The sequence below is a fragment of the Leuciscus leuciscus genome, assembly GCF_965113295.1.
Source record: "Leuciscus leuciscus genome assembly, chromosome: 5".
In the NCBI taxonomy this organism is placed as follows: Eukaryota; Metazoa; Chordata; class Actinopteri; order Cypriniformes; family Leuciscidae; genus Leuciscus; species Leuciscus leuciscus.
This window is the reverse complement of record NC_138729.1, coordinates 7200108-7217300: the sequence shown is the minus strand read 5'-3', so window position 1 is coordinate 7217300 and position 17193 is coordinate 7200108. Positions and strand designations below refer to the sequence as shown.

The 17193-nt window shown below is 36.6% G+C and overlaps 1 protein-coding gene across 5 annotated transcripts in view; it reads right to left on the bottom strand.

The window, feature by feature from the left end:
* The window catches only part of kntc1 (kinetochore associated 1), a 56330-nt gene that overhangs the window by 20002 nt on the left and 19135 nt on the right, over positions 1 to 17193 (bottom strand). For 3 of the 5 annotated variants that reach the window (XM_082170888.1, XM_082170890.1, XM_082170891.1), the window contains exons 26-48: positions 17023 to 17157; positions 15508 to 15627; positions 15193 to 15265; positions 14114 to 14181; positions 13688 to 14016; positions 12640 to 12812; positions 12406 to 12503; positions 11898 to 12039; positions 11583 to 11639; positions 10445 to 10607; positions 9719 to 9824; positions 9497 to 9625; positions 9069 to 9185; positions 8873 to 8982; positions 5518 to 5749; positions 5196 to 5285; positions 4925 to 5093; positions 4201 to 4259; positions 3261 to 3477; positions 2775 to 2848; positions 665 to 875; positions 280 to 392; positions 41 to 96 (exon numbers count right to left, since the gene is read on the bottom strand). In XM_082170888.1, coding sequence (XP_082027014.1) covers positions 41 to 96; positions 280 to 392; positions 665 to 875; positions 2775 to 2848; positions 3261 to 3477; positions 4201 to 4259; positions 4925 to 5093; positions 5196 to 5285; positions 5518 to 5749; positions 8873 to 8982; positions 9069 to 9185; positions 9497 to 9625; positions 9719 to 9824; positions 10445 to 10607; positions 11583 to 11639; positions 11898 to 12039; positions 12406 to 12503; positions 12640 to 12812; positions 13688 to 14016; positions 14114 to 14181; positions 15193 to 15265; positions 15508 to 15627; positions 17023 to 17157 — 3041 coding nt within the window. Of the gene's footprint in view, positions 1 to 40; positions 97 to 279; positions 393 to 664; positions 876 to 2774; positions 2849 to 3260; positions 3478 to 4200; positions 4260 to 4924; positions 5094 to 5195; positions 5286 to 5517; positions 5750 to 8872; positions 8983 to 9068; positions 9186 to 9496; positions 9626 to 9718; positions 9825 to 10443; positions 10608 to 11582; positions 11640 to 11897; positions 12040 to 12405; positions 12504 to 12639; positions 12813 to 13687; positions 14017 to 14113; positions 14182 to 15192; positions 15266 to 15507; positions 15628 to 17022; positions 17158 to 17193 lie in introns of all 5 variants that reach the window. The other 2 variants (XM_082170892.1, XM_082170889.1) reach the window with 2 other exon arrangements.

The window sequence follows — 17193 nt, the reverse complement described above, 5'->3', positions numbered from 1 at the left end:
CCATGTTACAGAAAAATCTTTTTGTATTTTGTATTAGTACCTCATGAGATCAGGGTCATCATTTATATCAGTTACATAGTCCTGCTGATTTATGTCCTACAGAAAAAGAAGGTATGAATTTAAGTCTAGTTCAATAATGCATCCTCATACAAAGAATGTTTACATGTGTAGATTTAATCAAGCTATAGTCGGAATTTGCTCTACTACTATAGCAATAAATGTGTTGGTCTCTCAAAAGACCTTGCAGAATTTGCAGTGTGTCTGATATATTTTACACACCTTGCCATTAGACTGCCCTGTTTGGCACAACCATTTCTCCAAAAGAATGTTCCGGATCTTCAGAAGATCGACACCATTGATGGAGGCAATATCCCTGGCCACGCTGTGAATGTCTGTCCAGTTTCAGAGAGAGGTGGCAGAATAAATATCCAAGCACACATACATTCACTACCATTAACATTTTTGGGGTTGTTAAGATTCTATAATGTTTTTGAAAGAAGTTTCTTATTTTCAAGATTCTTTGATGAATAGAATGTTCGAAAGAACTTAGTAAAGACTTTAACATGTCACTAGGTTACTGTCACTTCAGATCAATAAAATACAGCAAATAATGCAAGATCAAATTGATCTTACAGCACAGATATACTATACTCCTTGTCCTTACCAGGGTAAGTCATCCCCGCAGGGTTTTTCATATGGTCCACCACTGAGCTATGCTCAAAGAGAGCTACAATAAGGCGCCCAGGCAGGCCTGTGAGCTTGAGGAGCTCTGGGGCGCTGAGCTGAGATGAAAGGAGAGCGTTCTCTGTGGCCGAGCGCTGATATTGCAACTGCAGTTTAGAGATGAGTGCCTCACCTCGAGCCTGCAAATTCTCCTGGTAAATGATCCAAACAAGACAGAATCAAGAAGAGACAGGGAGAGAGTAATGAAGGATTGGGACAGACAGAGATTTGTGTAATAAATGTGGTTAACAACATCAAGTCCTTACTAATAAAACTAAAGGAATCATGAATTCGAAAATCCAATTTTCTTTTGACAAGGTGTCATTGCACAATAAAACACAGTATAGTCAACCAAAATGCAGAGCCATGGCGGTAAATACATCCTTGCTCATTCGTCAAATACCTGCCAGTATGCCAATATAAAATAATGATTTAAATTTTGAGCTGTCAGGTAGAAATTCCTTCAACCATTCCTACGTGTTTATGTTATTTCTTTAAACTGAACAGCTTCTACTTTGCGTGAATTTCAACTAGTCAGCAAACTAGCATGGACAGTTCTAAACGGTTCCACAGAAGAAAGTAAGTCACAATTTCAGAATGACACGAGGGTGAGCAAATGCCTTTTTATTTTATTTTATGTGGAGTATTCATTTAAGTGAATTTTATTGAACAGTATTGGGCAACTACAAGTTCCCAGTTCATTTTTAATGATAGAGGCACTGCAAACTGTAACAACATTTAATGCACCTACATAACACAAATTTACTCACAAGGAAAGAGTTATTATTATTACTTTTTAGGGCTGTTGATTTAAACAATGAATCATGATTTCAGCCATTAACAATGATCCTTCATTAACCTTTTCAAAGCAGCCTGTCCAGTGCTGGTCCTCTCATTAACAGTCTTCTTTGATAACTAATTATACTTTATACCTGTTGAGTTTACATTTATGAATGAATTTGAGAAGATGCAAAGAGAAGTACTTTTCTCCATTATTAACTGATAAGCATTTGCTTGTGTTTGTTGGAACTCTTAAAGTCGTTCAAAATCATACAGAACACAATGAAACCGCTGCATGAATGCATATGATTCGGCAGAATGTATACATTGAATTTGCTCATTTCTTGTGAAAGCCTCTGATGGTCTGATAGTTTTTTAAAGGCTTTTTTTAATATTATACAATAGAATACAAGCAAAGTAGGGGTGACAGAGAGGGAGAAGGATCAATATATGATTCAGGTCAGACTTTGAATACTCAAACTTTTGATTTGTTTGAGGTTATTTTTATTTGTTTACTGTAACCACTTTGCAGCAAACTATTTTCATCATTTCATTATTGCGGTGTTGCTTTTGCATCTGAACTCTTCTTTTCTATCTATCTATCTATCTATCTATCTATCTATCTATCTATCTATCTATCTATCTATCTATCTATCTAAATAAATAAAAATCCTACTCCCTACCCATATTTAAATCTTAATTAAATCTTCATATTGCCTCGTGGTGCCATCCCAAAGAGGCACAACAATCACTTTCACTGACTTTTACCTTAACTGTTCCCTGCTGGTGGAATGACCAGCCAAACTAATCTCAAGCTGCTGGGTTTTTGCCACTCTCAAGAAAAGGCTGAAACGCATCTTTTTCACTTGACTTGTTAATACTAACACTTAGTATTCTACTATATTTATATTATATATTATTCAGTAAAAAAAATAAAAAAATAACTTGCATTTACTGTGCTAGACTAACTGGGACTAATCACAGCACTTGCCTATTGTTGATGTGTTGCTTCTTTTGTTCTCCTCATTTGTAAGTTGGATAAAGGCATTAATATCAGGTGTACTTAAAGTCTTTAAACTGACCACTTGTGATCAAATCAAGTTCTGTCTTCCCTTGGAAAGTGGGTTGGTTTAACAGATGAGCCATGTTTCATGTTTATCTATTTATCAAGACAGCTTTAAAATATATAAATGGTGCACTTGCAAAACATGGTTTTACATTGTTTGTCCTCAAAACAATATATTTAGATTTTCTTTGGGAAGCCAACATACCTCCAGAGCATCAGACTTCTGCAACTTGTGTACGAGTTCCAAGCTGAACTTTAAGAAATCAGTCTTTTCTGCACCTGAAATAAAATAATAATAATAAAAAGTAAAAAAATAAATCAAATGCGATACACAGCACTGTCCAACCAATTTTATTATTTATTTATGTTTTATTACAATGCCTCTGCTCAAGTCCACTACAGCAGCATGAGGCACCAAAGCATACGTTGGAAAACACAGTCCGTGAATAACTTTGGTCTGTTCCTCGCATAAAGCTATTGTATTTCTTCAGAAGACTTGTGACATAATGTGCAAGTCACATGAACTACTTTCATGTTACTTTTTGGCCATTTTTGGAGCTTGACACCATTTGCCAACATTCACTTTCATTTTACGGGGTATGTAAAAGAGAAACCTGAACAAGACAGGCTTTATTAAATAAAAAAATAAAAGTGTTGAAGGGATCGAGAGCTGTCATACCAGCAGACTCACCTGCAGGAAGGTCCTGAGCAATTTTATGGATTGTGGCTGCAGCAAGTTCCAGATTCTGAATGCACAGTGCATGTTTAAAGATACTCTGAGTCACACTGGACGACTCTTTGCTGGGACCAAGATGCTGATTTTTCTTAGACTGATCCATTAGCAAAGGCAAAAGATTCTTCTTGAACACATGGTTCACAGCTAAAACATACAGCTTATCAAGATTAAGCTGGGTAAAAAGCAAAACAGAAAAAATACTGTAAATATCTCCAGTAAAAGATGCACAAAGTGGCACACACACACATGTTTCTTCACATAACTCTTGCTCTTATGAATGTCAGGTATATATTTTTAAAAACTGCACTAATATTGTTGGGTTGTTGAATTTAGCTATTTATCCATGTCAGATAATATGTGTAGAGCTAAATATATTATACTAGGTTTAATGTAAACAATTAAAATGGTTTTGACGGATGGTGGTGGTGGGTCAGTTTATTTTAGGGGTGGCCATAGTCACTGTATAGACAGTAAAATGAACCGTGAGCTTAGTGGTACTACATACAATGCAATTGTTTATGAGAGGCTTCCTGGCGAGTACATTAGATGTGGTTTTGTTATGTCACTTTGGCTTTATGGACCGACCGGGGTGTGTGTGAATAAATGCAGAGTACGGGAATGCTCAAGCAGTATGAATTAATAAAATCACGCAATCACAAAACAGTTGTGGAACGACTTTTACAGAAATTTTCCAGAATTTCTGTGTGAAAGGGGCACTTCAAAGCCCTTGTTTTATTAGTGTTGTAGATAAAAACTGTGTGCTGTCACTTTACCTACAAAAACATCTGCTACATGGCAAGAAGTTCTAATAATAATAAATCATTGACATGCAAACCAACAAAAAACAGGAATAATAAGAAGGACAGTGATCTTAGCTCCGTCAACAGTACGTTACCTTCAGCAATTTACAGATGAAGAGCAGCGTGGGTAAAGTGTCCTCACTAAGTTCAGGAGCTGTTGGCACGGCACACAATAAAAAGAGGAAAACGTCAAATTGAACAGAAAACAATGGCGCTTTTCCACTACACAGTACCAGCTCGCCTTGGCTCGCCTCGCCTCGACTCGACTCGACTCGGCTCTGTTTGGTTTTCCACTGTGTAAAAGTTGTACCTGTACCTGCTTCCAGGTACTTTTTTTCGTACCACCTCCAGCGAGGTTCTAAGGGAGCTGAGGCGATACTAAAATGTGACGTGAAAACACGGCAGACTGCTGATTGGTCAGAGAGAATCGTCACTATTCACTGCGTCATCATTGCACGCGCCAGACGGAGTATCCTGAATAAAAAACAGCAAAAAAAAAAACAAAAAAACACCAAAAACAGCATACACTCGATTTCCTCCATTGTCCTGTGTGTGTGGGTAGCGGGTGTGTCTTGCGCGTCTCGCGTAAAAGATTAAGTCACGGCAGTTTCCTGCGGCGTCGCTATGACGACCAGGTACTATTGTGGAGGTACTATCTGCAATGGAAAACGGAGCGAAAAGCGAGCCGAGTCGAGTCGAGCTGGTACTGGTAATGGAAAAGCGCCATAAATTAGTAATTATGGAAAAATACAATTAGGTAAATCTGGAAGGCTGTGGTACAATGAACAAGGTTGCAAAAATCAACAAAATGATACACACAGACAATTTTCCAGAAGGCGTGGTTGGTCTGGAATAGCAGATGAAAAGGCAGGCGGGTGTTAGCTAGAGCAGTGGGTTCAAGACCGTTCTCCAAAAGATATGAGCTCTCCAGGTCAGTGGGAGGAGAGATTCTTCTATGTGACTTTAAATGCTGGAGTAATCCAACCATCTAAACAATAAATCATAAAGATGTTACAATGAAACTTATTCCTGTGCCAAATCAAACAACCATCTGTTTTTTTTTTTTTTTTAATCTTGGAATTTCACTGACCTGACCAAGGGGTAGAACGTTTGTGCTCTCATCCGCCATCTGAATAGTTTTGAGGACTCTCTCGATCCACTCATAGTTGTAAGGATTTAACTGTAAATATTGCATTCATATATACACCATTAGATTAATATCTACTATAACAAATCAAAATGACATTTGAGTAATCAAATGTCACTTAGTGGCACAAACTAAACATTAGTCAATGCCTTATGTCCTGTACCCTATAAAATATAACAATCATCTTATGAAATATTTTCCATGGAGAATAGAAGCTAAAATCACTGGGATTAGGCTGTCAGAGGTGAAGTATGCAATACAAGACCTTGGTCAAGGCGGAGTTGAGACTGAATACAAGGTCTTTGGTAGAGCCGAGCTGAGGAACAATCTGAAGAGCTCTTTCTAGCATGTCGTCTTTTCGTAGCAGCGACTCTTCACCCCGCAGGGTACCTTTGGCATCACCTTCTTCAATCTCCATCTCATACCATCTATCTTCCTGCAGTAGTAGAGTGGTTATGTACAGATTGATTGCAGAATCGCTGTCCAATCCAAATGTGCTGCAGAATAACAACAACAAAAAAAAGCTTAAGTATTACACTGTGAGAAAAAACAACAACAGAAAATGTACTGCTAAATTTCTGCCAGGACATTATCCGTTAAGTTGATCTGAAGCGCTTGTCTGAAGTTTAAAATCATTGGTTACCCGTAAGCCAATCACATAACGTTTGGTTATGACGTGTGTTATGCGCATGCTCAGCCGCATCTAACTTCCACTATAAACACATGTATGATGCGAAAACAAAACCATAGAGCGAAATACCGAAGTGAACATGGCTGTGAACGACTTTTGCAGATTATGTGAAGTAAATCTACACATCCACGGTACAATCAGCGTCTACGTCACGGCTCTCAGCCCGCCCTCTGTTCGTTGATTGGCCGGCTGTTTTTAGGCCGGAGGAAAACTGATAGACAGGTCTCTATCTCAGACTGAGTACTGAAGCGAACTGAAATTGAGCGGAAGTACGAAGTCTGACGTAGTCAGGCTAGTTCTGCATGTAAATACTATTGACTTATTATATTAAGAACAATAACCAGGTAATACTTATGTGCCAAACCTGAACCTAAACCTTACCTTAACCTGCATAGGTAACTTATATTACCCAGTACTTTCTTAATTAAGTACACAGTAAGTGCACAAACTGTACTGTAAAAAAGTGCAGCTAATTTTTTTTTTTTTTTTTTTTTACAGTGTACACATTTGTCATATTTTGGAGCTTACTGTTAGAAATATGTCTTAGATTCTAGGGCTGGTCCGAATACCATTTTTTGAGCTTCGAAGCTTCGGTAGTAATGAACATAGAATATTCGAAGCTTCGGAGAGAGGGTGCTGCTGAACATATTCTTCTCTCTAATAAAGGCAGTATTCTCTATGTGTCGGTATGTCCGTTTGCATTTTGATTATTTTGAGAACCGTTTATCCAATCGACTTCACTGGGAGTGCAGTGTCGCATTTGGTGCAATATAGATGGACATGCGAGACGCGACACATTCAGAATTAACAAACTTTTAATAAACTACAGAACAGCGCGAGCGGGAAGCGGCGCGCCTCACGCTCCGATAACGGACACTGCACTAGTGATATAAAACGCACGCACACAGGTCTGTTAAATTAAGCAATACTTTCAAGGTAGTCTAATATTTTTCTGACTAACAAATTACTGACACAGTAGATTTAAATAAAGAAAAACGAAATTTAAATAAAGAAAAACGAAATTTAAATAAAGAAAAACGAAATTTAAATAAAGAAAAAACGAAATTAATTTAAATTAAAAACGAGATTAATTTAGATTGATAATAACGGGTAAAAAGGCTAATACATTTTGTTTCTATTATTCTATTTTCCACAATGTCAAAGCAACGCAGCTTAACTCAAAACACAAGCTCAGGCATGCACTTCGGTCCATACAAACTCCACTGTTCTGCGCTCTATCGAGAGAACACTCCTGTTGCTGGAACACTGGGGTCGGTTCTATTTCTAGCATGCACGCATTTTCCGCATGGCTCGAGCCGCGCCTGAGACGCGTGTCTCACGCAGGCAGTGTGCAAACTCCAACCTGTTAACATGGGAGCCGAAATAAAAACGGACACGCCACGCAGCCAGTGTGTCGCCGGCCTTATTCAAGCGCGAATGAGAACCGTTTCGCGGGGGATCCCAGGTGTGCCAAAAAACAAACAAAAAAACCCGAATATTCGAATGTCAAATTTTCAAATCGAATACCAACCCACCGAACGAATATTCGAATATTCGGGTCCAGCCCTATTAGATTCCCGGTATTTTTATCTACATTTTTCCAAAGCAACTTCCAAAGCGGTTTTATTTTTGTTTTGTTTTTTAAATATGGGAAATGCTTCCAGTTTAAGACTTGAAGAAACATATATGGAAGCTTGTTTCTTTCCACCACGGAATAAAACAATTTAAAAGATAATTGCGACCTTTGATCTCACAATTCTAACTTTTTTCTCTGAATTGTGAGATATAAACTCATAATTGCAAGTTATAAAGGCAATTCTGAGATAAAAAGTCAGAATTGTGAATAAAATTGTCTATAAAATTGTCCATAAAAATATGCAAGTTTGTATAGTAAATTCAACATTAGCTTTTAAATATATATTAGCTATAGTCGGTTGACGCATTGTCTTTTTCTTTTACATTTAGGGGATTGTTTTTGTTTGTTTCAAAATAATTTACTTGCCTATTAATGACTAAAACCAGCTCAATCACACTGATTTGATTGCATTGTTCTATTTTTATTAGAGGTATTTGCACTACAAATAATAATTGTCCGTCCCTTTGACTGGATTATGAATTTGTCATGCTCTGTTTTCCTATCAGTAAAATATTGTTCAAATACTGCAATGCTCTGGTAATGAGAAAAAGATAACACACACTGTGAACCGGTCACTCAATTTAAACAGCATCTCATTTAATGTTCCACTGAACTACAACTGGAATCTTGTTTCTCTCCCAACATCCTCACTCATGTCTCTCCTCTGGTCTGTTTCCACTAGGGATGAAACGTTTCCCGGTTTCACAATAAACCACTTCAAAATTCCAGACGGTTAGTATTTCCGTTTCACATTTTAATTCTCATTAAAAACATGTGTGATTACCATGAATTGAAAAAATGCAAAATGCAGATATGTGCCGTGTCCATCTGACAAATTCATAACATTATGAGAACACAAATGTAATAGAATTCTGAGAATTCATTGTGCTTTCATTTGCCTGTGTTTTATCACGTTGTTATGAGATGAGCGCATCTGACTGAAGTTACATATTCTGACTAGCAAGGCCGAGTTCACTTCTGCATTTTCATCCGTTTGTGCAGATGTAAGCTGTAATATTATATTATTGTGTTGTGCAGATCTAAAAGAATCTCATTTACAGTGTTTGGTTTGGTTAAGTTAATTAACCCGCTTCTTTAGTGCTTTATTTTACTGTTGTTCATTCAACTCTTCAGCTCAAAAAGAAATGCCCAGTATTAATGAGAATCATATTCCCTTTTCAAAACACTGATGATACATTATTATTAATAAATACTCATAATCTTAGAAACCTTACCAAATATGTGTTTTACAACCCATTATAAATAAAGCAAAATAGTGAATAGCTGACTTGCCTGCAGTAATGCAGTATGATGTCAGGAGTGATATTTTTGTTTTTCACAAGTGTAGGAATCAAGTTTCTCTTCGTCTCTGCACACTGCCTGAACACAGACTGGATGGAAACCTAAGAAGAAATGTCAATGGACATAGTATACGTTTTTCAAAAAAAAAATTAATAATGAAATACATTTGCATAAGTTCAGCACTGACCCCAAGTTTTCCAAGCTGAATGCCCCACTCTGCATCAGTGATGACAGACAGAAACTTTCCTCTCTCCTCTTCATCCTTATACAAAAAACTTAGATGGGCTCCGACCATAGCAACAACCTATAGAAGATAAATTAATAAATGTATTATTCAAGTATATTTGTACATTTTCTAAAGAAAATTTGAGTGAAGGTGTAGTATAGCTTAATTTATTAGTAATAATCAAAAATCGCCTGGATTATATGTTTTGACAGAGGTGTGGCTTTGGAGACACTCTGAAGGGAGGGTGGGATCATATGCTTTTAAAGCTATCTTACCATTGCTAGCCTCTCCAAAATTGCCTACCAATCAATACTTGGGGTTAGGAGTTTGACCTAGCAAGCACAACTAATAAATGAAAGCTTGAGTCACAAACCAAATTTCAGTCTGACCTTTATCTTGTCGTAATTCTGCCAGGCACTGGAGATCATCTTCCACAGAATATCCACGACCGCTGCCTTGGACAAAATGGTGCAAAGTCCAATGGCCAAATCAGAGTCGACTACTCTCCAGTTTAGCACCTGAAACACAATTCCGTTACAGTTAATGAACTGACTGAACTACATCATTTCATAGAAATAATATAATTGTGCATCTTAAGTGTCTTTGCACACCTTCTGTAACAAGGAGACCACAACCACCGTGACGGACGAGAGAACAGTTTTCTCTATCCTGTCAAGAGTCTGTTTGTCTCTGGCCATGCGGTTGTTAGACTGAAACAGGAAATGAGAAATACAACATCGTCAAAAAAACACTTTCATTTGCATTATATTGAAAGACGCTATATTATGCCCTTTTACAAAGACTTGATTTTGATTTTAGGGTCTACTAAAATAGGTTTTCATGTTTGAATGTTCAAAAAACTTTTTTCATTGTTGCAGCACCTCTTTTCCCAGTCTGTCAGCAACGCTGTGTTTAGTTTCTCTCTCTATGAAGCCCCTCCTTTCGAAAAGCGCAATGTGCTCTGATTGGTTGGCTGGACTAGTGTTTTGTGATTGGTCAATCGCTTTGAGCGCATTTCGTAAATGTCAGGCCCATAACTGTGACCATGAGTTTCAACACACTACTAACACCTTTATTTAAATCGCATATGCCGTGGGTGGGAATTATTTAAATGAGGAATATTGTGATGTGTTCGTTCCCAGAAGAAAACTCAAGACTACAATCAAGCCATTTCTTGGAGTTCAGAAACAGTGTTTACTGATGTAGCGAATAACTCCCATTGGAGTGGTCTTTGTGCTTTGTAACTTTGCAGACCGTTTTCATGCTCAAACACCAACATTACAGACTAAAAGACATAATAGTTTTTTTTTACTCAATTATTTTTCAGAATTCTCACCCTTTTGCTTAGCGAGATGTCCATGATGTTAGAAACAAAGTGCAGTAATATACTGCCATAAGACTCCATCAGAAGGCGCAGAGCCAGTTCAAGCTGACTGCACTCCTGTAGCATTTGCAGCATTGAGGCCATGGGATTGAGTAAAGGCCCAACCAAATCAGTTTCTGTGAAAATAAGGACATTTCATTTAAATCTGCCTCTCACAACACAATACAAATTTTAAAATACATTTAGCTTTTTAAATATAATAAACCACAGTTCTTTATATTCCACAGCCTTTACACATTTGGGGTTTTCACAATTGAAACGGTTCACCCAGGGTCATTTAGTCTTGGAAAAATTTAATCCTGGGTTATTTCCATGTATCACACTGTTCACACTTTATCCTTAATCAGTAATTAATCCTGGGTAGATATGTTGTGAGATTTCATACTATACACTTTAAATCCCTGGACAAGTACTACACTTAAACAACTAGTACTACTGTTTAACACACGCCCCTTTTCCATTGGCCCCCTAAAGCTGCTAGTCTTGAACAGATAACTACAGAATCTACAGAGAAGAAGCTAATGTCATCACCAATTAAAGTCGGTAATGTTGAATATGCCCTAAAAATAATGAAAACATGAAAGTGAAGTGTTTAGGACAGATTAATGCATAATATTCTAATATTCAACAACAACAACCACAAACTATAATAGACAAAGATTAGCTCAACCCCTTCCCATATTATGTGGTCAAAATAAGAAAGACTTTGCCAGGTTTAGGGATACCAATTGGCATCTAGTACTTCAGAATTTGACCTCACAGGTGGGGAAAAAGCCAGAGTTGGTGCGCTACCAAACTCTTGGATAGTGGTTGGACTGTCCTTCTCTGCTCATGTACACATTCGCTGATTTTCAACCAGCTTTGGATTGTTACAATGTCAGAAGTATAGGTAAATGAACAATGTTCTTTCTCCAGGTTTCCTATACCAAGCAAAATACTGTTGACAGCCAAATAAAGCATTTTGCATCAGCCGGCAGAATTTTGCCGACCAATAAATGAGAAACTTGTCCTTTAAGACCTTACCTTGGGATTAAGCATATAAATAACAGTCTCACAGTATACTAGTCAAAGCAATAATATGATGCTCTTACCTTCTTTGAGAGCACAGTATGACAGGCAGGAACAGCCAAAAGGATAAAGTCTCGATTCTAGAATAAAGGACAGTTTTATGTTTAAATCATTACGTTTTAGTTCAATCATAGGAATAAATTAGTATATGTTCACAAAGGAATGAATTAACAAAAACTGTTTCTTAATTCAGTGAATTTCAAATGTCAATTCCAGCCCTACACTTCAACAATTCCCACATTAAAATTTGTTTGGTAATTCCAAGGTCTAATTTAAAACAATCATTCATATCAAGGCACTAGTTTGCATATATCACACCAGTAACAGCAAACTCTTACCTGAAAGTGGCAACAAATTTCTGGTGATTTTATACTGGAGCGGAAGCACTGAGACTGGATCTAGCACAATGCAGTCCTCATTAAAGACATCATGAAAATGGGAATCAGTGTAAGTGTCCTCTTCACCACTCAATGCAGATTCCTGAAAAGAAATATATACAGTGGGTATATTAAAAGTCTACACATCCCAGTTTAAATTGCAGCTTTTGAAATATAAAAAATGTATGTTGCACCACACAGGAACGAACTTGCAACCTTTCAGTCTTCACCCAACAATCTCACAAAATTCACTAGGAAACACTGAATATCTATTCCAGAATTTATATATATTCTATATATTCTTATTCTTTAGATTTTAGAAAAGCAAAGTGGCTTGAATATCACTCCAGATGAAGATAGCATGTGTCAACTAAATGCTTCCAGTGATGACAGCTTGATGGAATATATTGGGGTGCTGTCAACACTCACGTGTGTGTATACATGAACAAACAATGTTTAGTGAGCTTACCTTAGGTAAAAATCCAAAATCTTCAATCTGACATTGTCTGTACACATCTGCAGCACTTCTGGTGCTTTTACACAGCTCCAAACAGTCAAGCAAGAGGTCTGTGAAAGAGAAAATGCATGTACTTTTTGAAGTTGGTGTAGAGGACAAATGAGTGATACATAAATAAACTGACTGGTTGAGAACTCAAGTGATATGTACTTTAAGAGAATATGAATGGTGAAAGTGTTTCAGTACCACTGTGGCAGACTGTAATGGCCTGGCAGGCCAGCCTATGGATGACAGCAGGGAGGTTAACCTTTTCAGGCAGAACCATGGGGACGTTTTCCTCCAGCATCTGGCAGAGGCGCTGCGCAGTGCTAAACAGAACCCGTCCTGTGCTGCAGTTGGAGTGATGCTGGTATAGCTCACTATATGAGGTGAAAAGAAAGGTATGAGAAAAGATATTAGAAGTTAAACGGAACATTCACCCAAAAATGAATGTTCTGTCATCATTTACTCACCCTCTAGTTATTCCAAAATAAAGATATTTGCTCCTCTTAACGCAAATTAATATATCAAATTGTCTATTTGCTGAAATGTGCTTGCTTTTCGAGTGAGAAAGTGTGCAATGCATCACCGAATCTTTTTTCTGTTATCACTGTAAAGCTACTTTGAAACAATCTGTATTGTATAAAGCGCTAAATAAAGGTGACTTGATTTAAAGCAGTTTACTTGTGCATATCACAAATCAAATTGTATTGTATCTTTTGTATCTCAATATATACCATTTACACAGAAAATATTATAAAATTAGGAAATATTAGAAGCGGACAGTAAAGTGGAGCAGCTTGTCTGGCAGGATTGTATTCAGATACAGAAGTAACAGGTTATTTGTGTATTTTACCTTTATTTTGTCAGCATTGTAAACTCAAAACACCCTTCCTTCATTTGTCAGAGCCGCAACATTTTCAAGACGCTATATTTTCCTCATCCACACATTTGAACCAAAACTTTATTATATTATATTATTAAATTGTAGGCTATGCATACTAAAATATTTTTTTTTAACAACTACCACTTTGTTTTGTACTTTGTTATAGACTTTTTGGATCAATTGATCAATCAATATTCAGAATCAGGTGCAGTTGTATTATTTTTCTGATGAACTTTTATTAGACTGTAGATTGAAAAGTATGCTTGGTAATGTGAAAATAACTGAGAAATAACAGTTTATTCCGAATGTACACACTTTTTCATAGCATTTAGATCCTTAATACCCACCCATCATTCCCTTCTCCCTTACCTTAGGATCTGCAGGGCTTTCTCCACATCTCCAGCATCCAGAGCTCTCAGTGCCAGGTCTGCCCAAAGTTCCTGCTCTGTCTTTTGCAGCTGCCTGGCCAGCCGGTGTAGCCCAGCTTCAGTAGAGAGTGTCTTCGTTTTACCATCAGGATCATTGGCTACTGCAGCATTACCATTCAGATGACTACTTGAAACCTTGTCAGGGTGTTGTTTCCCTGAGCGTCGCCATGCTTGTGCATTCTCGTATGCGGTGATGAGCTGCTGGTTGAACTTATGTCTCACTAAAGGATCCTCATATTCTTCTGGTGTTAAGAAGATGTCAAAGTCTTCCTAAAGTCAAACACATTTTAAAATAAACATACCCATTTGTAGATGTATGTCCAATATGGCATTAAATGCCTCAAATCCATTATGAACAAATAAAGACCTGTAGATGAGACATAGCTGTGAACATGTTCAGACTGTTCCCACATTCAGTCTTCTTGAACGCATCATCTACAAGAAGAAAGGACAGGAAACTTTAACTGTCTAAAACAATCAATCTAGTTCATACAAAAAAAATATATTAAATTGTTCGTAGTAGTACTATCAGTCGATTAAAATATTTAAATTGCAGATTTTGACCTTATGTACACACTTCTCTTCCAGTCAAAATGAGTATTGTTTGTTCAGCAATCCCTTTCTGTTTTATTATATTTACTGCATAAGTCTTTTTAAAAAAAAATTCAATTAGAAAGGTTTGATATGTCTTATAATGTGTCTTTATATTATCGTATAAAACATAGTGACAGATTTTTTTTTTTTACATTTGTTATAGGAGGTATATAATAAAGCAATAAGCCCCGCGAAGCCGTGTTTTACAGTGAATTTAGAACAGCTAAGGGGCATTGTAAAAACCCTTTGAACGCGGCTCAACCAATAAGAATCAAGGACCGGAACTATCCGTTTTATAAAATCAAAAATGCCATCAATGCCTTTAACAAGCCTCTTATGTATCCACTGAGGGAAAAAAACTATGAATCTACAATAAACCACCTCAGACAACAGAAGGAAGTTATTTTAAACTGTAAACTGATGTTATACAGTGATAATGAAAAAAATTAATAATAATTTATCTCACAAATTCTCATAGCTGATGTTTATTTCAAATGGAATATGGTCAAACTTGCACTGGGTTTCTAGACTGCAACAAGGCTAATTTAAAAAATTGAACAAAATATTTAATGAAATTTATTTTATAAAAATTGAACATTTAAGCCTTTATAACTATTTTTCTTTGTGACTGTATTTCTGAGTTTTAATAAAGCAAACTTCCAACTGTCCTTCAAATAAGACCACAATTATGCTTCTAGTCCATAAACTATATTTTAATTTGGGTACTTCCTTTCTGGGGTTTGGGTTCAAAGGGGGGTAGGGGCGCAAATGTAAATTATTTGTGGTGACCTATCCTTTTAAAACCGCATTATTAGACAGAAAACCAGTACTAATACTTGGTTGTGCACTCACCTGTCTGAATGCTCTGCAGGTACTTCAAAGCTTCAACCATAATCTGAGATATTAGCATTTGTAATTTCTTCTGCTATTGAAAGAAAATACATTTAATTCAGAATATATATCAACTTTGCTTATATAGATGAACATAGCCAAATGTGTTTAACAATAACAATGCAAAAACTTTTCATATAGAAAACTAATCCTACTTTAGTATTAAGATTTTTTTTCCACTGAAACATTGTCAATTTAAATCTATAGACTTAATGCAAAATATCTTTACTTCTTTTTAACTAATTAACACCACATTTCTCTCACACAAATTCTGACCTCTTCAGAAATGTGTAGCTTGTCTTGAAGTTCAAGTCTTGCCCAACAGGCCATTCGCTCAATCACAAATTCTGCTTCAGAATGGGGCAGATTCTTCAGCAGCGCAATGCACTTCTCCCTCTGCGAATACAACAATATCCAAATATATCACCCTTGATTCCTATCTGATTTGAAACTGCTTTCTTAACATTTCCATGTTGTAACTGCTGATTAGGGCTAGGAGATATTATATATTTTTTAAATATACTGAATATGAATTTGTTGGAGACTGCAGTGGTTTCATTAGAGGTCTTCATTGGTCCACTTCGATTCGAAAACCTGAGGTCTGACCCAAGACCCGAGCAGGTTCAGGGCCAAAAATTTGAAAAGTGCCTCAGGCATGGGTCAGGTCTGATATTAGTAGCCTCAGGTAATTTCAGATCAAATGTGCTCCTAATTTAAGAAATTCTGGAGCAAATTTACAGGCATATTAAAAAATATATAAAAAAAATCAGTTTTTCCTTAATAAAGGGATACAAGGAGACATTTACAAGCAACATGATTAATTTATTATAATTTTTTAACTAGGTTTTTAAATGTTTCTGCTTCAAATATTTTTTATTTAATAATTATAGAATTATGTATATTCCTAATATTAAAGTAGATGCCAGATACACTTTATTTTGTAACCCGAAACACCAATTATAACCAGAAGAAAATATGCTCTGTATAATCCAGGACATTTAATTATAAAAAAGCCTGTAATACACTCGGACTCTTATTTTGAAATGCCTTAACTACTTTCCAGCTCCTCACTTAAACATACAAGGGAGATAAAATATGCACTCTTAGAACAATCTAAAACATCACAATACAAACAACATAAAGTCAATATTGTCAATTCATCAACAGTAGATCGTAAGCAATCGCTTGGCATAAATGAGTGGCATTCACTGACTGTGAACTGCTCTGAAACTGCAAGCCTGTAGAATGTGCAATAGCACTGCGTTTTGACTTTGAACGTTTTCTTGAATCAATTCTTCTGCATTGATCATTAAAATATTTGCTGAGTCAGTTCATGTATTTAGCTTGTAATTGTATTATCACTCAAGTGGTCAAGAACGTCTCCGCGTGACTTGTGATTGTTTCATTTAGCGCAAAATTAATAACTAAAAGTTGAGAAAAAGTTAAAAAGACAAGTGGACAGACTGTAATGACGTGTTCCAGTTATTTTTTTGGATATACAACCCTGCAAGTGTGTTTATAATACAACGGCTGAGGGAGTGATGGTAAAATTAACATCTTTCTCTCTTCTACGGGCGTAATTAATCTCTATATATTTTCTTCTCTTTTGGAAAGTCGATCAATTCTTTATTATTTGAGCAAAATGAAAAGGAATAATGATGTTTGCTGTAGTCCCTCATTTACCGCTATAGAAATGTACCCATTTATGAGTTCTGCCTCTAAGAAGAAATGTGAGGGTCCATCATGTTGTTACCTATATACCGCCAAGTCCCAATTCTGTGGAAGTAATACCTTATTGCATTGTATAAGCTGGATGCAGTGAAGATGGTGGATCTCTGCTGGGTTTAGTTTGTAGGCCTCAATCAACTTCAGTGAGTCCTCGAGAGAGGTGGGCAGGTCCTGCTTCAGAATGTGCCTCACAAGCATCTAAACAAAGCAAACATCAGTGAAATATCACGTACT